At 35.8% G+C, this 23,280-nt stretch overlaps 1 protein-coding gene across 1 annotated transcript in view; it reads left to right on the top strand.

Moving 5' to 3' along the window:
- Positions 1 to 23,280, top strand: part of CD96 (CD96 molecule) — a 126,034-nt gene that overhangs the window by 3,067 nt on the left and 99,687 nt on the right. Inside the window, exon 3 of the mRNA XM_077117471.1 lies at positions 11,460 to 11,581. Coding sequence (XP_076973586.1) covers positions 11,460 to 11,581 — 122 coding nt within the window. The remainder of the gene's footprint in view (positions 1 to 11,459; positions 11,582 to 23,280) is intronic.

Here is a 23,280-nt window from a genome sequence, read left to right as displayed (position 1 = left end):
AAAAGGAAAAGGTAGAGAGACAAGTTGGGAGACTACATTAATAACCAAAGGAAAGTAGTTGTACCTATTAAAAATTGTAAACATTAGAGAGACAGTAGTTTGGGTAGACATAGAAAGAAAGTGATAGATATTATGCTTTGGAGATAAAATAGATATGATTGGTAAAAGATTGTGTATAAAATGACGGTGGCATGAGAGGGAAAAGTTAAAGATGATATCCAAGTGTCTGGCATGCACGCCTGGATGCTGGGGACATTTACAGAAATGGAGGCAAAGGAAATGTGCCAGGTTATGGGGAAGTTAATGGATGTGGCTTTGGACATGTTGAATATAGGGCAGGTGAAGGTGTCAAGGAGGCTACTGGACATGTACATTTATACCATGTGCATTTTAGTGGCCTTCATTTGGAATTCTAGCTTTAAGGTCTAGCTCCTTTCTATCCCTGTCATCTGGGGTCTGTCACAGAAATTCTGAGACCATCTAGAAACTGATGATGATAATGCCTACCCTAAAGTACTTGGTCCCAAAGTAAATGATTTCCATTTCTACTAATGGAAACAAATGAAAATGAAAGCCAACAAATGGAAAATCCACTGGAAATGGAAAGCTTTTAACTCAGGGGCAAAATGGCCTGATTCAAAATAAGGGAAAACAAAACTAAACAACTAAAATCATCTTATGAAGTCCATACTAAAGGAGGCAGGGAGTTGCCAAGGGCAAACCACAGGTATGGGTTTGTTACCTCCTCTGTCTTCTCTCTTGCCTACTCCCAGACCATGATATTGAAGCAGTTCACTTTATGACAGGATCCCCTCCATCATTACCTAATGAATGCTCTATTCTAATTGCAGTTTTTTTTAAGAAAAAAATCAAAGATTTGATTTCAATTGAGGGTGAGGTATGTGGAGTTGAAGTGAAGAGTAATAAGGAAACCTATATAGAATAATATTCAGCTACACATACCTTAGAGTCAGGCGCCCTGGATTTGAATGTTGGTTCTGCCACTTACTAAGTATATGATCTTTAGCAAGTTCTTTCAATTTTCCATGCCTTTGTTTCTTTATATAATAAATATGGATAATAATAGTACCTTCTTCATGATTAAATGAGATAGTCTGTATAAATCATTCAGCATAGCTCCTGCAAAAGAGTAAGAGATCAGTAAATGTTAGCTTTAATTAACAGTAGAAATAGTAATAATCAGCGAGCACTATTCCTCAATTCTTATTAAAAATGAGCCATCCTGTTTCCCTTCTTATATCAACCTAATTTGGAACCTAACAGGCCTTTTGCCACCTACAAGAGCACACATCTCCATTAGACTTGCTTTAGAAATAGATTGTATACGTTCTATGCAAACCAGTAACCTATACTATTACATATCTGAGGTGCTAATACTGTTCCCCATTGAGAACTGGCATCAAAGATTGCTGTACCTATAGGAAATAAGATATGTCACGGCTTAAAATGAAGACAGCAATAGAGAAGAAGGAGTATGTTATCCAGAAAGAAGAGCGGCATTGCCTTTCAGGAATGTGCATTTCCTGAAATAAAGGTCAATCCAAGAGAGTGAAGCTCATACCTATTCAAAACTGCAACTCATTAGAGAGACAGAAACCGTATCTACATCTTTTATGGCTGGAAAATTCCAAGTCATTTGATTTTAACTTTTTCCCTGGTCAGCTAGATCAGATGAAAAGCAATGGTTCTGTTATTCTGTACTTAAGTACAATGGGGGCAAGATAGAAAAGAGCAAAAAGGGGTGGAGCCTTCCCTGTCGAGGACCACTATGTCAGCCTAGCAGAGGGCAAGTAATAGACACAACTCAGAGGAGACAGTTGTCATTTCAGAGCCCTATCAATCCCCACTCAATGGCGTATCTTCTTTTTCCCCTTTATTCTTTGATCTCTTCTCTCTTCTCCACCCATTAGTTCCATTTTCTTCTGACTCCCTTGTGCTAGCTTCAAATTTGCAAGCAAATTTGCAGGAAGCACACCTGATATATATAAAATATGCTTATGAAATATATAAAAATGCAAATTTAAGAATCTAAGTATGAAAATGCTCAGTGACCAGAGGTGATTGGGTTAATCAACTGTTCCTGTTTACTTTATTATTGTCATCTGCGTCATTTCCCTACTGTGTTTGCTTACAAACACAAATCCTGTCCTGATATTCTCTGAGAACCTAGTAGAGAAGGGATTCTGTTCTCTTTTCACAATATTTTGTCCCTCCGTGTATCTTAGAGTTCTGATGCTGTGCATGAAGATGGGACAAGTTAAAGTGTTTAGCGGTTGCTTCTTTTTCATTTTCACTCAACAGGGTTTCCTCCTAGGTTAGGGGCTTTGAGTTATTCCAAGAATGCAGTTTTCTGAGTAAAGCCTTAGGTTATTGTAATTGTCCAAATATCTTTAATTTGAATGTTGCTTGATTCCTTGATACTTCAGATTGTAAGAGTAATTGTCCAAATATCTTTAATTTGAATGTTGCTTGATTCCTTGATACTTCAGATTGTAAGAGTTTGAAGCATTTTAAAATTTGAAATTATTAAGATCAGTTATAAGAGTAAAACATAGCTTTAATTTCTTGGGTTACAACAAAGAGTTAGGTGGCTGTTAATATTATCGAAAGCAGTAGTAATAGTGATAAGAGAAGGAGGAGAAAAATAAGTGGTAATAGAGGTATTCATATTAGTAGCAATAAAATTTTGATGGTGTAATCTTGATAAGGTTGGTTTAAGCACTATTACTCTGTCTAGAGAGATAGTTTGAGCTTGAATCTCAATGCTGGTTTCCTTAAATTCTTATTTTTGTTTTAATCAACAAAAAATTTTGAGTGCTTATAGTGCTAGGTATGAAGGGTACAGTGGTGTACAGAACAAACAGGACCCTTCCTTCATGAATGATGAGGTCGAAGGGGATAGACATTAATCAAATAAATGTCACACTGCAACAGCGAGAAGTGCTCTCACAGAAAAGAAGTAGACAGTACTAAGAGATCATATAAGAAGATCAGGAAAGACTTCCTGAAGAAGTTGTGCTGAAGAAGGAGTTATGCAGGTAAAAATAGTGAAGAAGAGGATGTGCAAAGGCTCTGTGGTGGGAGGGAGTAATGGCGACTCTGGGTTTTTCTTAAAGATATTACTGCTGGAGCAGCGTGATTGAGGAAGAGGCAGTTGAAGATCTGGCTGGAGAGACTGTTCAGTCAACGCGATGTAGAACAAATTAAGGAGTTTTTTCTTTATCCCAAAAGCTGTGAAAATTGATGGGAAAATGGTTGTTCGATTTCTTTGCTTTGTGTTTCAAAACTATCTGTGACTATGTGACTGAAGTGTAGAGAATGAATTAAAGGAGGGCAGAGAGAGAATAGGATATATCAGTTAGAAGATGATAGAAATCTGGGTGAGAAATGCTGGCAATATATTGTAAAATAGCTGTGAGGTAGATGGAGAGGAATGTTCAGATTGGAAACAGGTTTAGGATAGTCACTCTACAGGGCGTGGTGGTGAATTGCATATGTGGAATGAAGGAAAACAGTGTCAGGGATGGTTGCACTCGTTTCTGGCTTGTAGAATAGAAAAAAAAATAGAATTACCCATGGTGTTAGAGGACACCAGAAAATGACTAGATTTTGTAAGGATTTTTTTATCATTTGATTTTTAAAATTTGATTTTGTACATGCTTAGTTAGGAGTGAAGTTGAAGCACACAGGAGTTTGTTAAATAAGCAGCTGGATATACAATTCCTTATGTAGGAGAGAGAGATTTAAGCTGAAGATACAAATTGGTGAGTCATCTGTGTAAGATGCCAGTTGAAGTTCTGGAAGTGAAAGAATCATCGATGGAGAGAAAACTGAGTGAGAAGAGCAGAGTGGAACTTCAACAGAGTCCATGCTGGGTGGATGGAGAAAGATGAGTCTGCAAAGGAAAGAGTATCATTATGGAGGCAAGAGCAAAATTAGGAGAGATTTAGGTAACAGAAACCTAGGAAGATAATATTGCATAAAATGAGTAAGCACAGATTCTGATGTTTCTGAGGGTTCAAAATGATTATCGGATTGTATTTATGAGCCCAGAAGTCATTAGTCACCTTAGCAAGAGCTGTTTTAGTGTCACTATGGATATAGCAGTTAAACAAAAGGGGAGGAGAATGGAGTGAGTAAGAGGAAAGAAAATGGGTTTAGTAAGTGTTGACAAATCTTCCGAGAAATGTGTCAGTATTAGCAGAAAGGATATGAGTGCTCAAATAAGTTTTGTGGCTATTGTTGTGGTTATGGAGGTGATTTTAATTAATGCAAAACAAATTAGCTATGCTTAAAAGCCAACAGTCAGGACCCATTTGAAAAAGACTAGTTTAAATATACCGTGGAGAAGGTACAATAAAGCAAAACTTCTGGGAAGGAGGTAGAGGAGGACAATGAGATCCATTACAGGGTAGTAAGACTATACAGAAATGGATAATAAAGACAGCTTATCTTTATTGCAACAGGAGGGGGGTAAATCGGATGAATGCAGATGCTGAGGAATGAGCTGCCTTCTATTATTTTCTCTAAAGCAAGAAGCAAAATCATCTTCTGATAGAGAGAGGAAAGAGGCTTCAGAAAAAGAGATTGGAGAAGGTTTGAAAACAGCTGCTGTAGATAGAGGGAAAATGAGTTCACTAAGTGAATATATTTGAAATTTAAGTTAGTGTTTAACATCCATTCACATATGGTACGAAATTATAGTGGAAACCATCTGTGCTGTTGTATGGTAGGTAGATACAGAGACTTAATCAGATTAAGATTTTTGTTTTTTGTTTTGTGGAAAGAGTGTTTCACAGATGATGTTGTATAGTTATATCATGAAGTACATAATATCTGTTGTCTCTGTGTTATACTAATAGCCACTGATAAATTGCCTAGCTATATTCTATTCATTATGAAATGCAAATTGTGATCATTCTTATTTCTATCATTCAAACATTTATTAGACGGAGTATTCCAAAAGAGAGAAACTTTCCCTCATCAAGCTATTATTTACCAGATGTATGGGTTATATAGAAAAGGTAGAATAAGTACTTGATTCTTTCCCTTTAACTGATTTTAAAAATTATTTGGTTTCCTAACATCCTTAGAAGGTGAACAATGAGTATTTTGTGTTACGTGTCATGCACTCAGATGAATTTAAACATATTTGATGAGTTTCAACTTACTAAAATTATTATCCTGATTGATGGTCCAAATGTTATATATATAAGATATTAAGCCATTGTGATACAAGTTGCAAATATTTTCACAGTTTATCAAGCATCCTTACTTTATTATGGTGTTTTTTGCACTGTAGCATAATCTTCTTTTTTTAGTTTTTGGTGCATAGTCTAGGAATTGAATGCAGGTCTCCTGCATGGAAGACTAGCATTCTACTACTGAACCACCCAGGCACCTTAACGAAATTTTATTGATATATATTATATATTCACATAACATATAACCTTCCAAATTGTACAATCAGTGGGTCACAGTAACATCATATAGCTGTGCACTCGTCACCACAATTGATTTTTTTAATATTTTCATTGCTTCAAAAGTAAAATATAAAAATAAAAAAGTGACAAGGAAAACTCAAAACATCCGATTCTCCCTTTGCACCCTGTATTGTTTATTCATTTTTGTCTGTTTTTTCTTTCTTCTTATTCATCTATCCATACACTGGATAAAGGAAGTGTTGGTCACAAGATTTTCGCAATCACATGGTCACACCTCAAAAGCTCTATAGTTATTCAATCATCTTTAAGAATCAAGGCTTTTGGATTACAGTTCAACAGTTTCAGTTTTTCCTCTAGCTACTCCAGTACACCAAAAATTGAGAGGGCTAACTATATACTGCAGAGAATAATCCCCAGAATGGCCTGTCAGCTCTGTTTGAAATCTCTCAGCCACTAAAACTTTATTTTGTCTCATTTCTCTTCCTCCTTTTGGTCAAGTATGCTAGGACCAGGCTCATCTCCTGGGTTAGAGAAAGAGACCACATCTGAGCAATAAGAGGTTCTCTGGGGGTGACTCTTCATAATCATAAGTAGGCTTACTTCTCCTTACTGCCACACAATCTCACTTAGCATTCTTCTTCTTTATCAGTCCTGATGTTGAGTCATAGTTGTGAACAGTTTTTTTTCTAATCCCAGATTATATAGAAGTCATTTATGATTTTTCTAACACACGCATGGCTGCTTTTTCAACATTTAAATTTGTTGTGGTATAAAACATGTATCTAAATTAATATTTTTATATATCTCTAAGGCTCATTTCTACATTTTCTTCTTTTTTTCTTTTTGAAATTTGGTTTGGGTATTTCCTATTGAACTGTCCTCCAACTCACAGATCCTGTCTTCTGTGGTGGCCAATAAATTTTTAACTCTGTCAGATTACTTCCTAATTTCTGATATTGTATTTTTTAATTCTTTTTAATGAATTTTAATTGTTTGTCCATGTTTTCATCTACTTTTTCCATCTCTCTTTCTCTATTTTCTTGACTTTATTAAATTGAGTTAAAGTCCTTGTCGAATAGCTCCAATTTAAGATCATTCATATGTGCGTTTCTATTGTCTAAGTCATCTCTTGTTTTTAGCAACTTGCTTCAATATAGCTCCTTCATCCTGTCTCTGTATTATCATTGGGAAATATGTTATAAATTAAACCAAACAGTACAGTGTTACAATGAATGCTTTAAAAAATTTTCACATTCTTTGAAGAAATTATGAAAACAAAGAAAGATATATATAATCTTTTATATTTACCCACATATTTACCATTTCTGTGCTCTTTATTCCATCTTGTGGGAGACTTATTTTAATATTAAATTCATGTAGCAACAAATTCTGCTAGTAGCAAATTCTTTGTTTTGTTCATTTTTATTTTTAAAGGATAGTTTCACTGGATGTAGAACTCCCCGTTGACAACCATATTTTCAGCATTTTGAATATCTTCTGAACTGCATCGTTTCTGATGAGATTGGAGCTATTAATTGTGATAAATTCTTTTTCTCTCACTGATTTCAATGGCTGCTTTCAACATATTCTCTTTAGTTTTGGCGTTTAGCAGTTTGATTATGATGGGTCTATGTCAGATGTTTCAGTTTTGCTGAGATTCTTGGATATTAGAATAATCTGGGAGAAAGCTTTTTTTAATTCAAATCTATAGTCTTTTATTACTATTTCTTCAAATATTTTTTCTCTTCCCAATCTCTCTCTCCTTCCCCTCTCTGACTCCCATTACGTATATGTGGGTGTATTTAGCATTATCCTACATGACTCCGAGGTTCTGCTCATTTTCTTTCAGTTTTGTTCTCCCTAGTCTTCAGATTACATGTTTTTTACTGATCATATTCAAATATACTTATTCTTTCTTCTGCCATCTCAGATTTGCTATTGAGTATGTCTAATGAGATTTTCATTTTCGTTATAAAATTCTCAACTCTAGAATGACTATTTGGTTCATTATGTCGTTTTCTATTTCTCGATTGAAATTCCCTATTTGTTGAGTTGTCAATATATTTTACTTTAATTCTCTAAACATAATCAGAAGCTGCTTCGAAATTTTTGTCGGTTAAATCTGACTTCTGGTTGCTCTGAGAATCAGTTTCAATTAACTATGTTTCTTTCTGAATATGGGTTATACTTTCCTGTTACTTTCATGTCTCATAATTTTGTTGAAAACTGGAAATTTGCATAATACAATGTGACAATTCTAGATCCTGTCTTATTTTTCTGAATGTTTTTTTTCTTTTTAATTTTAGTAACTTACTGGTACTTTCATTGCAAAATGTCTCTCCTTTTCAGTGTGCAGTCACTGATGTTTCTGCTCAGTTTTCTTTTCCCTCAGCCCTAACTTATTACTTTGGCTTCCGAAGAATATTCTTACATTGGCAAATCCCCTTTATGGATCCACCAATGATGTTAGCAAAGGTGTTGTTCAAATACCTCAAGCCAATTAGGCTTTCACCCCCTACACACGCATGTATGTGTGAGGTTGGGAGTGCATTAAAAGTTGCAGTCACTTCTCCAGGCTCCTTCGGTTTTTACTTTTTGCTGGGCTCTTAGGTTACCCCCATTCATCATGCATAGTTTTCCAGTAAGCCATAGGTGAATGGAGAATTTATCTCAATCATTCTCTGGCACTATCAATTCCATTCCCCCCTGTGAAATATCTGTCTAATGTGCTGTTCATCCCAACTGGGACCACAATGTCCAGCTAATACAGCTTCAGTTTTTCCCTACTTGCTTCCTACGAAATTTTCCCTTTTTAGCTGACAAAGAGGTGTTTTCACACCCAGACCTAATCCAAGTCTGACCCTCTGGCAGAAAAGCTCTAGGTTTTGCAGCCAACTCTGTGCCAGTAAAATTCCATTTCTCACTAACAAAGCTGGGAAATGTGACGGGGGAAGCCCTAGGCAAGAGGCTCAAGATTCCTGCTATTCTTACCAAAGTTCCCACGGTTTTTCAAGAAAAACTTTTTCAATTTGATATCTGCCTTTGGTCAATTTTCAGAGCCCTAAAATGGTTGTTTTTAACATTTTTTGCCCAGTTTTGTACTTGATTGTTTTGCACTGACCAAAGCCAGAAGTCCTTCTTTCCCTCACATTTAATACTTAACACTTATGTTGCATCTTTATTTTAAGACATATAGTCATTACATAGTCCTACTCTTGGCTTCTAAATCACGATTCAGTCTTAGTGCTACGTATTTAGGACTCAAAACCAGTCTTTTATGTAAATGCCTTCCTGTCATTTTGTTTCCCCAAAGAGCATGCTTTTGCAGAATCCTCAGGAAGTGCTCATGGGAGCAATATTCCCCAAGTTCTTGCAAGGCCTATCAGTTTTTTTCTGTAGTTTTTATATTGGAAGGTTAATTCTGCTGGACATAAAATCTTTGACCCACATTTGTTTTCTCTTGAGTATATTATATATGTTGCTCCATTATTTTCTGGCAGAAAAAGTTGTAGTCAAAAGGTTGATAACAATCTGATTTTCTTTCAGTGTAAATTACTTTGTTCAATGTTCTTATAAGAATTCATCTAATGGTGTATATTCTGGGTCTGTTCTTCTGCATTTGCAGTATAATCTGTCAGTGTGTTTTCAAGTCTTCTTTTCATTTTAAGAAATTTTTCTTAAATGTAATTTTTAGTAGTTATTCTGTTTCATTGCTTTCATTTTCTCCTTCAGTGCCTCCTATTATATGTATTTTTATCTCTTTTATAATCACTTTCTTTGAAACTCCTTTGTTCATTTCTTTTATTTTAAAACTTCATTCTATTTATTATTTATTTTAATGCATTAGCTTTTGTGGTTATATGCTCTTGTTTTTGTCCTAGTTTGGTCTGTATTTTTTAAATAATTGCTTTTATTATTATTTCTAACCCTTGCCTGAGTTCTGTCACCTTTGTTTGTAAACTTTCCTTTATCTGATTGCCTCATTTATCAGCTTTAAAAATTGTTTTACAGCTTATATCATACTCTTTATTTCTTTTTGCTCATTTTTAAATATTGGGCTGCAGTTCACTGGTTGCTTTAGTCAGTTCTTTCTGGTATGTTGTCATTGTAGGAATATTATTTTGTTCTCTATTTTCTTTTTTCATATGATTTCTTCAAATGTAATTCTACTTCATTCCTTTCATATCTTCTATTGTTCATGTATAAATTAAATGTGTTTTTCATTTCTTTTTATCATGGAAGGATAGGTCAGGATAAATTTTCTTCCATCTTCAATACCTGTAGGGTGCCGTCTTCTGTTATTTTCATGATAAATAATATGCCTTTATAATGTTTGAGATTTACTTCCTTTGGTTCTATCCCTCACTTTCACCCTAATTATCTCTTTACTTTCTTCTGTTAGACCTGCACTGATCAATTTGGATCCTACTCCCAGAAATTTCATCGGTGTGGGATCTGACCTGAGAAGCCTTTTCTGCTCTGGCTCTGACAAACTTTTTTTTGATTCTTTTGAATGCACTGCTGATTCAGTGCCTGCAAACCTCACTCCCACTGCTGTTCTCAGCTAAGCCCACCTGGCTTTCCTGTGCCTTTGTATTCTCTAGTTCTAAGAGCCATCAGAGTACAACTGATTTTCCTGTCTCTCTCTGTGTAGTTCCTGATACTACAGTGGTTTGGTGCTTTTTACCCCACCTGTTAATAAGCATCTAATAGAATTTAGTTTCCTTGTAGAAATTGTCTATGTATTTTCATTTTTGCTCCCCTAGTTAACCTGTATGTTTTATGGGGAATTTCAGGGATATTCAAAAAGCTATGCCACTTGTATTAAGGCGCAAGGAAATAAACAACCACTATTTGAGAATGCTGTTAGAAAGAGGTTCTCTAGAGCCCCTGTTGTCAATTAGGAAAAAGAGGTGGAAAGAGTCATCAGAAAAAGGATAGCTGATACAGATGACAGATTGAAATATAATAAGATCTCAAGTCTAGACATCATATTCTTAAACTGAGAGAAACTTCCCATTTTTTAAAAGCGTGCATTGGCAGCATGTTCCTTGATCCATTAATTATACTTCTGGGAATTTATCTTAGGTTGCTGCAGAAGAAGCCACTGGTATAAAGCATGTGACATGAAATAATTTAAAATACAGTAAAAACCCAAACTGTGAAAGAGTATAATGCTCCAGTTTTGGAAATGGCTACATAAATGATGATGGACCTATATGATGGAATGACAAAACCTCCAAAAATATCAACCACAGATAATTCAAGAATCTTGCAGAAACATTTTAAAGTTAAAATACAGATGACCTTTGTTCATAAATGGGATTATAAAGTAAGAGAAATACACGCTTACATGCAGGATTTGCATAGATATAGATACTATAGAAAAAAGAAAATGGATCTTTAGGATAATAGGATGATGATGGTTTTCATTTATAAATTATCCCTTGATAGTATTATAACTTAGTCACACATATATGCATATATAACTTTCCCAAATGAGATACTATAAAAATATGTATCTCATATTACCTTAAAAATGAATAATAATAATAGATTATTTAATCTATTTACAATGCTTTCTCTGTGTTTGCTTATATAGTTTTCTGCATCATTCTTTCTTTAGAGAAATGTTTTTAAGCCCTAAAAAGACAATTACAGGCTAGATTATAAAGTTTAATACTCTATCTGATTAAGGAAGTGTGACCTGAAGAATAAAGCACCGAATTGGTGTGAAAGAAGAGGCATACCAAATTTAGAGTTGGCTTCTGTTAGGGTGGTTTTCCTGCAATTTTTTTTGCAGTACTCTGTGCTTCTCAGTGGCTCAGTTTTACCACCTACAAAATGAAGACTATTGTGGAATTCTGCCTCTTTACTTCATAGATACGCCCCAAGGCTAGATGAGCCTAGTACTAGAACGGTTCTTATTTCTCAGGTGAAAAGCACTTTATAAACCAAAGTTCCATGTCTTTTCTACTTTATATTTTGTTGCAGTTATTCAGGATGAGTGGAGAACCAACCAGACAATAGACGGAGAAATAAATCAGGCTCTGGAAATACCATGCTTTCAAAACATCTCAGAAATTTCATCTGTGCTCACCTTTGCGTGGTTGGTGGTAAGTGTTGCCCTTTTCAGTGAATAACTGCAATGCTCTTTAAATTTTAATGAATCAATAAATGAATAGCAAGGAATAATAGACAGGGAGGCACGCTGCATGAGAGGCAGGCGTTCGCCGGGAGGGTGGGGAAGAGTCGGGGGAGGGAGAGGGCACTAAGATCCCTTCTAGCTCAGCAAGCCTTGGAGTCAATGAACGCAGTCAATTAATTTAGAAATTGGTTCTTAAAGTTTAGTTTCTATTTCAAATCATATACAAAAGCATAATAACAGACAGAACAAAATCTGATAATGCACTGCAGAGGAAACAACGTCAAAAGAAGATCCTACTCACAAATATTTGTTTTACAAATAACAGGTGCAGGGGAATAGATCGCCTTTGCCCAGAACCCTTACTACTTCCATCCTGGGGAATAGAAAATATTGTATTCGATCCGGAAACACAAATTCAAATTCTTATGAAAGATAGGTAGGAAATGTACATCGAAGAAGCAAGACTTGTATAAGAAACAGCCACTGCTCGGCTGTAGTCAGTTATTGCCACAAGGGACTGAAAGCCTGTAGTTGCCATATTTTCTGAATTTTCCACACAAAAAAACTATATACATATATAAAGCCATAAATCTGGATTTTTATGGGAAATTTTCCAGTTTTTAAAACAATGTGCAGAGTGAAAACAAGCACTGATTTATTACTTTGATGGGACAATTTACTAGAGCACCTTACAATATACTACTACTATTTTTTAAATTATCAATAAAAAAAGAAATTTCCTTTAATTATTCACTTATGTAGTTATGGTTGATTAACTCTTTTATGATATTTGTTGCAAAGAAGGCTTACATCCAGATTCTCACAAAGCAACTGTGACACAGCTGCTATGTTGCAATTTCTGCTGAGTTGCTTATGCGCTGTATGCTGAATAAATTCTCCCACTATTTTTCTCTACTTGAAATATGGCAAAGCTTTCATTGATACAGCTCCATAATTTAATTTGGCTTCCTTTTAATATGAATATATCACTTATATGCCTTTGTTGTTATCTTTGTCTGCCTCTGCCATTTTATCATTAGGCTGCAACATTATTCTGCCATATTTTGCCGTTTTATTTTTAAAGTCTTAAATTTAATTTTTAAAACTAAAATTCCTTTGTTTTGATATATCTTACAAATGGGAATGATCATAGTTTTTTTCTACAATTGATAAACAAAATCAATGTAAATATAACAGCGGATATGAGACAAATGTGTCATTTTAATCTTGAAGCTAGGCAACCAAGAGGCAGCCAGGTATTACCAACTTAATAAACATTTAATACTATTAAATCAGGTAATAACATGAGGGTAACACAATTATAAAGACAACCATAAACACAAGTTAGAGAATCACATATCAGGTGTTCGTTTATATGATCTACAATATGGTTATATTAATTTTTAGATTGTCATCAAAATAAAAACACAAACCTTTGAAATTCTTATAGAACTCATTGATCTCAATGAATGTAGCAACTAATACAGTTTGAAAAATAGTGTATTCACATGATTATTCATTCATACTACATTACTTATATTTTTGTGGACCCTCTTGGAAACTAGACCCTACATATAAAAATATTTCTTTGGGGATGTACCAAATTCAAAACAACTGACATGTAAGTAAACCCCAAAATATAATGTATTATTAATTTATCACTATCTAGATATGTTTTGGATAGTTGGTGGGTTGAAGAGAAAAGCATTCTAAGATGACTTCCTATATTATGATAGATTGTTCTAAAATCTATATCTTCATCTGTTACAAAACACATTTTTTTTTATTTTACGGCTTTTGGTTTCCAGGATGATTAAGGCTTTCTGGTCATTATTTTATGCTCATCATTAGTATGAGTAAAATTGTTCCTACCAAACATGGTACAATGTGGTTTTTAGGAAAAGATTGAAAAGTAGAGGTATGCTCAGGAAGGCATGCTATGCTAAACATTACAGTAATGGAAATGCACTGTTTATGCTTTGCTTACATTATTAATATTTTTCGCTGATAGGGCAAAAAGTTGCTGTACTAATTTTCAGAAATTCACTATCACCTTATTCACAGCTTAATGAAGCTTTACTGTAGAGACACAGACATTTTTACTAGCCGGTAAGTTGATCTGTAGTATTCTTAACTTATCTCATGGCTGTGTATTAGTTTCCCAAGCAAATGTAAAGCCTCAGTGAGCCTGTGTCTCTCGTATGACTTGGAGCTTCTCCAGGGCAAGAAGCATGCATCATTCAAAAACTCCTAGCATAGTATAGTGCCTAGACAGCAGGTACTTAGCAAATACTTGATGAATGATTGCATGAATTTGTTTCTCCCCATCCCTTTTCCCCATAGTCCTACTCATTGTCCTCATATTAAATGGGTGCTTATTAAGTTCATATTGACTGATTGGTTGATGAATGGCATCTCTTTAAGTATCAATGACTAGAAAGCTGCCTTCATCTAGAACTTTTCTTCAAATAAACTTGGAACTGTAGAGCCATTATCTGTGGGTCCTGCTGAGACTTTTAGAATAAAAGAGGGAGAGAGAGAGGACAGATAAGGTCACACAGAGAGATGAGTACTAAACTCCTACTAAAACCTCAAACCATGCTGCCACTTTAAAGGATCCTCAAGTTGTGATACGAACAATTTGAGGAATCTTTTTGAAAGAAACCTCTCTTCAAAGGGATTATTGTGTTGGCAAATGTGAAATGTGGTGAAATTACTATATGCATACTGTTTTTAAATGTCAAAATCTGTTTGCTCCGCTGATTTACAGCTGCGCTCCACACTGTTGCTAGCTGTGGAATTTAGTCAGTTTCACATAAAACCATCCCATCTCTTTCTGTTTGGAAATAAACTGCAACTCTTTGTGTGATGACTATCTTTAAATTTCTCATTCAACTAACAATAATAATCATAGTGGTAATGATAAGCCAGTTGTTCCTATAAACACGATATGATGTTGCTTTTAGAAAAAGGTTAAAAAGGGAAGATGCCGAAGATGAACTCAGAGGGGTAGAAACCTACTATGCTGAACTCAGTAACCCTGAGAAAATGCAAAGACCTCCCCACCCCGATTCTTTAAACCACAGAAACAATTTTATAAACCAAAATTATCTGGGTCACTGGAAAACAAAAACCATATCTTCCTATATGTGGAATTATAGAAATTCTAATTAATTATATTACGATCCTCATTGGAAAGGTTATTATTCATATTCTATTACCATCAACAAAATTATTATTTACTATGTGTTCTTGATATCATGTTAGGATTATGGGAAAGTGTTAGTGGAGTGGATCCTTTGCATTTTGGGAAGTTACATTCCAGGATTGTGACTGCACTGAAGTAGATAAGCATCAGGTGCAAATAAACAGTATGTCTAATAGTAAGTTAGCCTAAGAAATAACCAAGTAAATACAAAGTGTTAACACTCAGTGTAAGCCCAATATTTAGATAAATGGTGGGGTAGCGTGTGAGAACTCAAGAATATGTATGTTTAGATGGGATGCAATATTTTTCCCATTTTATGTTCTAGGACGCATGCACACAGCCATCAGGGAAACTTCGCAGGCTTATTCTGGGAACCTCTAAACATTCTAAAATTCTGTTTTCATTCCAAATGATCATCATGATTTCCCACAGTATAAATTTCAATTCAATCGAATAAATACGTTTGAATCTCTTCTAAATGTTATGCCCTGCAAGGGTACAAATGTACCTTGGAAATATTTCCTACCATGAAATACACCTTTAACAAAAATATAAAATCTGGCCACATATGAGGAAAGTAGTTTGATTCTGACTAGATGGTCCTAGAAAAGCTTCTTAGAAGAAGTAATGTTTGAGCTGGATAATTAAAGAGCAGTTGGACCACAAACTACAGGCATATAATACACCAAGACCCTGTGTCTTGGTTTCCTGGCTGCTAAAACAAACACCATGCAATGGGTTGGCTTAAATAATGGGAATGTATTGACTCACTGCTCTGAGGTGATGTGAAGTCCAAAATCAAGAAGTCAGCAAGGCAATACTTTCTCCCCAAAGACTGCAGCGTCCTGGGGCTGGCTGCAGTGATCCTTGGTCCTTGGTTTTTCTGTCACAGGGCGGTGCCCATGGCTGTGACTTCTTTCTCCTTCAGGTCCCACCTACTTCTGGCTTCTTCCCAGGGCTTTCTCTCTATGTCTGAATTTCATCCTGCTTATAAAGGGCTCCAGTAATTCCATTTAAAGCCCAATCTGCTGCAGTTTGGCCACCCCTTGACTGAAGTAACATGGTCAAGAGATCCTATTTACAGTGGGCCCTCATCCACCAGAATGCGGACCAAAACCAAGAACATGTAAAAACTGGGCACACAATTTAATCCACCACACCTTGTGTCCTGTGAATACAAGTTGGTAGTGGGAGTAGGCGAGCTGTTGAGGGAATGTTTCTTCCCAAAGTCAGTGGGTAAAAAAATAATGATAATAATATGTCTCTCTTTAAAATCTTCAAGAGAAGGAGAGGAATATTTCAGATTAAAATGATTCAATATTAGTGATAATGGCTCATAAAACCTAGATGCTTGTATTTCTTAAAAATTGTATCTATAAATGTATCTTTTCAATATACTCTTCTTTAATATTTGTACCATCAAATATTTAAACAAAGTGCAAAATTCTACTGTAAGTAATGTTGGTCTCTGATGCTTGTAGGAAGCTTAGTTGTTCAAAATCCAAAGCTATAACTTTCTACCCTAATTGCTTTCATCACAATCATAAATAAAGTGCTAGCTAATCTCCAAAGTGTTGACAACCAATAGTGATGAGTAAAAAAAATATGGCTTTGGTGCAATCCCCCTCAGTGGATGTGGAGAGCTTTGCAAACAGCATATTCTGACAGCACTGACTGGATGGAAAAAAAGTGGAAGAAATGTGGATATAGGAAGCAGTTTGGTGATAAAGTAGCAATCAGTGCAGTAAACAGCATTTACTGAATGAGTTTTGTATATTCAGCACCTGCCCTGTGCTGTGGTCACCACAGTCAGCTCTGACATGATCTTGTCCCTAAGAAGGTCCTGCCAGTTAGGAGGTGAGATAACATCACTAAATTAAATAGTACCAAAGTCCCTTTTCTGGATTGAAAATTCAGGTGCTAGTTCAAAAACAGTAAGTCTTAGGAATTGTTTTAGAGTGTCAGGTCTTCAAGGCATCTATAGGAGAAGTTTTCCATGTTTCAATAGGCTCCTTCCCAGTCCTCATCATGCTAAGTATTTTATCAGACTCTTGCACAAAATTTGATCATGTGTTTATTTCACTTCTATGGCCCTGATTTTGCATTTGCTTTTCTTATGAATTTGTTCTTCTCAGATAGACTGTGAGCAGAAAGGGCAAGGACTGCATCTTCTGCTACTTTTGTAAGGCTATATATAGCAGACTCCTCAAGAGAATGAAATTTTGAAGTGAAAATTATTCTTTTTCAAGTCCTGGCTCTTCCATTTACTAGTTGTATGACCTTTGGCCTAGGATTAAAGTGAGATGAGTAAGGTTCTCGGATGAAACATTTCAGGGGGTACAAGAAGAAATCAATAAGCAAGACAAATAATATTTTAAAACATTTTTAAATCAAAATTTAGTGGAAAATCCATGACCAACAAAGTATCAAAATTTTAAATAAATTCAGGCTATTGTTGGTTTGGTTTGAGAACCTCCCAGTCAGCCTGTGGTTCCTGGGCCTTTGCAGCCAGTGCAGCTCCTGTGGTTGGGTTTATGAGGGTTGACAATGGCAAAGGAACAGATTAGACAATATGTGAAGCAATCTTTTTTCCTTTTAACTGCAGATTTTTTTAATTAAATTTATTCATTTAATTGAAATATCTGAGGATATTTTGGTAAATGCATATAGCACACACATTTTCCCTTTTGCTCAGATGCTAATATGGTTTGTTGTGGCTCAGGTGACCTTGGATATGTTACCTAAGCTAAGTTCTAGTTCCTTCACCTGTAAAAGGGGATGAAATAGTACTAACCTCACAATGTAGTGAGGTATAAATAAGGTAAAGTAATTAAACTGCTTAGCACAGTATTTATACTTAATATATGATAAAAACTAATCTCTAAGGAGTTAGTTTTGCAACTCTCCATAATTCCTCATATTAACCACGCACATAAAGAGAATTCATGAAATAGTAGGTTGAGCCTAGGTGGAGTTGAAAGACAGTGAATTTGGATTAAATGAACTTCTGCGGAACGACAGGGCTATGGTAGGTGTATCATTTAATGTTAGCGAATCACAGCTATGTTCCCCATTAAGACATAAAATCCAAGGTTAGGATGCCATGAATTTTTAATTACTTATTAATAACTTTTTAAGTTATTGATTTTTTTTTTCTATTGAAGAGCAGGGAAAGAAAAGAAAAACAGGCTTTAATAAAGGCTCTGTACAAGAATCCTTCCCAGTCTGTTTCCTACCTAGTGGCTTACCTAAGATCAATATTATTGACTAGGAGTTGAGGTACTCTATGTCCTCTATCACCAAAGGTGAATTAATATAACATAGATACAGTGGTAGAACTTGCCTTCCATGCGGGAGAAACTGGGTTCGATTCCCAGACCATACACGCCCCCCAAATATATATTTGTATACCATAGAAAGGCCCCTTTCAATCAGCAAATGGCCCATGCCTCTACCATCTATAACTTATACAAAGGCCTCTGGCTTCCTGGAATTTCTTTTAAAATTTTGACTCCTGATACTCCAGAAAATTTTTGGTTTATTTCGTTTTGATTTCGTTTTTTATTACATTTTGTCTAGCTGGCTGGTTCTAGACATCCCCGTGCTTTGATACTGTGACTTTAATACCATCTTACTTGATGTGACCTTTGAGCCAGTTAAATAACCTCAGTTTATTCATTGCTAAAATTTGGAAAATAATTGCACCTATTCCATTGAGTTGTTTTGAGGAGGAATTGAGATAGACTTGAAAGAACTTTAGGCAACGCCTCAAATGTAAATAAGTGCTAAAAAAAAGTTTTAGTTTTGATTAATAAGAATAAAAAATTTTAGTACAGGCCATAGAATTATACCAGCATTATTTCACCCTCTGATTAGTTTTTCCAGCTCTCCTCCCATTTGCTTGGCCAGAACAGACTTTCTTGGGCAGGTACTGTGGCCCCCTTCAAACTGGTAACTCGAGACTCTCTCAGGATCTACACCATTTTAGGCCTCAGGAAACTCTTTTGCAATTGAATTCCATCTTTCCCAACAAGAGAAATAACTCCTCCCTCTGCAGCGGGAGAAACAAAATCTTTTGGATAAATTTTATATGTATTTATAAAAATTATATATATATATTTCTTCCATCAGATTCCCTTTTATGCAATAAAAAGAGAAGAAGCAGTTTTTCTTACCAGCCTCTAACCTCAGCCTATGACTGCCCTTCTCCCTACTAAAAAAGTGACAGATGGAAATGTTCCAAGTAGTACATCATTTACTAAATGACCAAGAAGCATTTTGAACTCCACAATCCACACAAATACAGAGCCTGTGCCTAAAGCAAGAGACTGCAAAAATATATCCTTCTGTGCTGCAGGGCCTGCAGGGGGAGCCTGCTTCCTTAATTATTGGCCTCCAGCTTACAAGATGCAGAGCGAAATGCCTTCACTTTTTTCTGCTCTCACTACCTGTCTTAGTTTCCAAGGCTGTCGTAGCAAAGTACCACAAACTGAGTGGCTTAAAACAACAGAAATTTATTGTCTCACAGTTCTGGAGGCTAGATGTCTAAAATCAAGGTGTCAGCAGGGCCAAGCTTCTTCAGAGTCTACAGGGAAGAATCTGTCCCAGGCCTGTCTCCTGGCTTCCAACAGTGGCTTGCTGGCAATCAGTGGTGGTCTCTGCCTGTCATCACATCGCACTCCCCTCTCTGTCTGTCTGGCCATGTCCAGGTTTCCTCTTCTTTCTCTTATTTCTTTAAATTAGAAAAACTGTGAGTTTATACAACAATCATGAATAAAATACAACATTCCCCTATACACTGCCCCCCCCATCACCACAACTGCCTTGCATTGGTATGGAATATTTGTTACAATTTACTGTACATTTTTATAATTGTATTATTAATTATAGTCCATGGTTTAACTTAGAATTTTTCTGTTTATGTAATGTAGTTTAGCAGTTTTTTAAAAAAATCTGTTATCATATGTACACGGCTGTTCATTTTGTTCACGATGTTGTACTTCCATCACCACCTTCATTACCAAAAACTATTCCAGCATTACAAATAGCAACCCTGTATATCTTAAACCTCAACTTCCCATTTTCTATCCTTACGTTTTCTCCTGGAAACCTATATTCTAGATGCTGACTCTATGAATTGCTTATTCTAATTGTTTCAAAATACTGGAGTCACATAATATTTGCTCTTTCATGTCTGGCACATTTCACGCAACATGATATCTTCAAGATTCATCTATACTGTCGCATGTATCAGGACTTCATTCCTTTTACAGCTGAATAATATTCCATTTATAATTTTCCATTATATATATATACCATTAAGTTCATCCATTCTTCTGTTGATGGACACTTCGCTTGCTTCCATCTTTTGGAAACTGTGAATATGCTGCTATGAACTTTGGTGTGCAAATATCTGTTTAAATTCCTGCTTTAAGTTCTTTGGGGTATATACCCAGTACTGGGATTGCCAGGTCATATGGTAGGTCTATATTTAGCTTCTGAGGAAGCACCAAACTCTCCTCTACAGCAGCTGCACGATTTTACACAGTCACGTGCAATGAATGAGCATTCCAATTTCTCTGCATCCTCTCCAACACTTCCTATTAACACAGTCATTCTAATGGTGTGAAATGACATCTCATTGTGGTTTTGATTTGCATTTCCCTGATTGCAAATGATGGTAAACATCTTTTCATGTGCTATCTGGCCATTTGCATATCTTCTTTGTAAAAATGCTTGTTCAAGTCTGTTAACTATTTTTTAATTGGGTTGTTTGACTTTTTGTTGTTAAGTTGAAGGACTTTTTTAAATATATATTGGATAGTAATCCTTTATTGTATATGTGGCTTCCAAATATTTTCCCCCATTGTACAGGTTTTCATTTTACTTTCATGATAAAGTCCTTTGAGGAATACAAGTTTTTAATTTTGATGAGGTCCTGTTGTCCTCTGCTAAAGCTGCCAGAATGCAACACACCAGAGATGGATTGGCTTTTAATTAAAGGGGATTTATTTAGTTAAAAACATAATTCTTGAAAGGAAAGGCTGCTAACTTTCATCTGAGATTCTCTCTTCCACGGGAAGGTACAGGACAATCTCTGCTGGCCTTCTCTTCAGGCTTCTGTGTTCAAACAGCTTTCCCCAGGATGATTTCTTTCTGCATCTCTAAAGACCTAGGCTGAGCTGCAAGTGCTGAGATGAGGTATGCTGAGTTGCTTGGGCTATGCTACATTCAGCTCTCTCATTTAAGCATCTAATCAATTAAATCAAACATCGTTCATTTGCAGCAGACACGCCCCCTAGCCTATTGCATATGTGATCAGCAACAGATGAGCTTCACATTCCATTGGCTCATGTCCACAACAACAGAACTAGGCACCTTCACCTGGCCAAGTTGACACCTGAACCTAACTACCACAGGTCCCATTTATCTCCTTTTTCTTTTATTGCTTTTGCTTTGAGTATACAGTTTAAGAAACCATTGTCTGACACAATGTTCTGAAGGGTTTCCCTACATTTTCTTGCAGGAGTTTCATAGTTCTAGATCTTATGTTTAGGTTTTTCATCCATTTTGAGTTGTTTTTATATATGGTATGGGGTAGGGGTCCTCTTTCTTACTTTTTGGCAAATAGAGATCCAGTTTTCCAAGCACCATTTGTTGGAGAGACTATTCTTTCACAATGAAATAGTCTTTGCCACCTTATCAAAAATCAGTTAGCTATCTCTCTCTAAGCCAACTCGGCAGGTGAACTCACTGCCCTCCTACACACACACATATGGGACAAGACTCCCAAGGGTATAAATCTCCCTGGCAAGGTGGGACAGAACTCCTGGGATGAGCTGGTACCCAGCATAATGGAATTGAGAAAATCTTCTTCACCAAAAGGGGGAAGAGATAAATGAGACAAAATAAAGTATCAATGGCTGAGAGATTTCATATAGCATTGAGAGGTTATCCTGGAGGCTATTCTTAGGTATTATACAGATATCTCTTTTTAGTTTATGGTGTATTGGACTGGCTAAACAGAAGTACCTGAAACTGTTGGCCTGTGTTCCAATAGCCTTGATTCTTGAAGACGATTGTATAAAGATATAACTTTAGTAGCATGACTGTGTGATTGTGAAAACCTTGTGTCTGATGTTCCATTTAACCAGGGTATGGACAGATAAGTAAAAAAATATGGATAAAAGTAAATAAATAATGGGGGGGTGCGTAAAATAAATTGGGTAGATGGAAATACTAGTGGTTGATGAGAGGGAAGGGTAAGGGGTATGAGAAGTATGAGTTTTCTTTTTTCTTTTCTTTTTTTTTTTTCTGGAGTGATGCAAACGTCCTAAAAATTATCATGGTGATGTATATGCAACTATTTGATGATATTGTGAGCCACTGATTGTACACAATGTGTGGATTTTATGTGTGTGAAGATGTATCAATAAAAAATGAATTTAAAAAAATGAATTGTCCATAAATGTGAGGGTTGATTTCTGAGTTCTTAATTTGATTCCATTTATGTATCTGTCCTAGTGGCAGTACCATGCTGTTTTGATTACTATGGCTTTGTAATAAGTTAGATGATCAGGAATTGTGAGTACCCCAACTTCCTTATTCTTTTTCAAAATGGGGATAGCTATTTGGGGTCCCTTACCCTTCCATATAAATTTGATAATTGATGTTTCCTTTTCTGCAAAGTAGGTTGTTGGAATTTTTATAGAGATTACGTTGAATCTATAAATTGCTTTGGGTAATATTGACATCTTAATAATATTTAGTCTTCCAATTCATGAACACAGAATATTCTTACATTTATTTAGGTTTTCTTTAACTTCTTTTTGCAATGTGTTGTAGTTTTTTTATGTATAAATCCTTTATATTCTTGGTGTGTTAGTTAGTAAGCTGCCGAAATATGATATACCAAAAACAGAACAGCTTTTATAAAGGGAAATTTAAAAAACTACAAGTTTACAGTTCCTAAGTCTATAGAAATGTCCAAACTAAGGCATCCAGGGAAAAATACCATAATTCAAGGAAGGCCAATGCATCTGCAACACCTCCGTCAGCTGGGAAGCTACGCTGGTCCATTAGTACTGGGCCCCATTGCTTTCAGCCTCTGTTCTTGTGGAGGTTCCTCAACTTTACTTCTCCAGGGCTGGTTTTCATCTCTTGACTTCCCTTTGCTCTCTCCAGATACTGGTTTGCTTAACTCCTCATGGCAACATCTGCTGGGATCCAAGAATCTCCAAACATCCAGTTCTCTGTTCTCCACATGTCTGCATCTGTGTCAGCTATGCAGAGAAGGTTCTGTCAGCTCTGAGGCTTCTGTCATTTCTCTCATTTCTGTAGGCTCTGTCTGCTCTGAGTTCTTTCCAAAAATGCTTTCCCTTTTTTGAAGGATTCTAGTAAGCTAGTCAAGAGCTATCTAGAATGGATGGAGTCACATCTTCAGCTAATCAAAGTTAATC

Source organism: Tamandua tetradactyla, chromosome 10, assembly GCF_023851605.1.
Source record: "Tamandua tetradactyla isolate mTamTet1 chromosome 10, mTamTet1.pri, whole genome shotgun sequence".
NCBI classification, from domain to species: domain Eukaryota; kingdom Metazoa; phylum Chordata; class Mammalia; order Pilosa; family Myrmecophagidae; genus Tamandua; species Tamandua tetradactyla.
The sequence above is the reverse complement of the archived record's forward strand: the minus strand, read 5'-3'. Positions and strand labels throughout refer to the sequence as shown.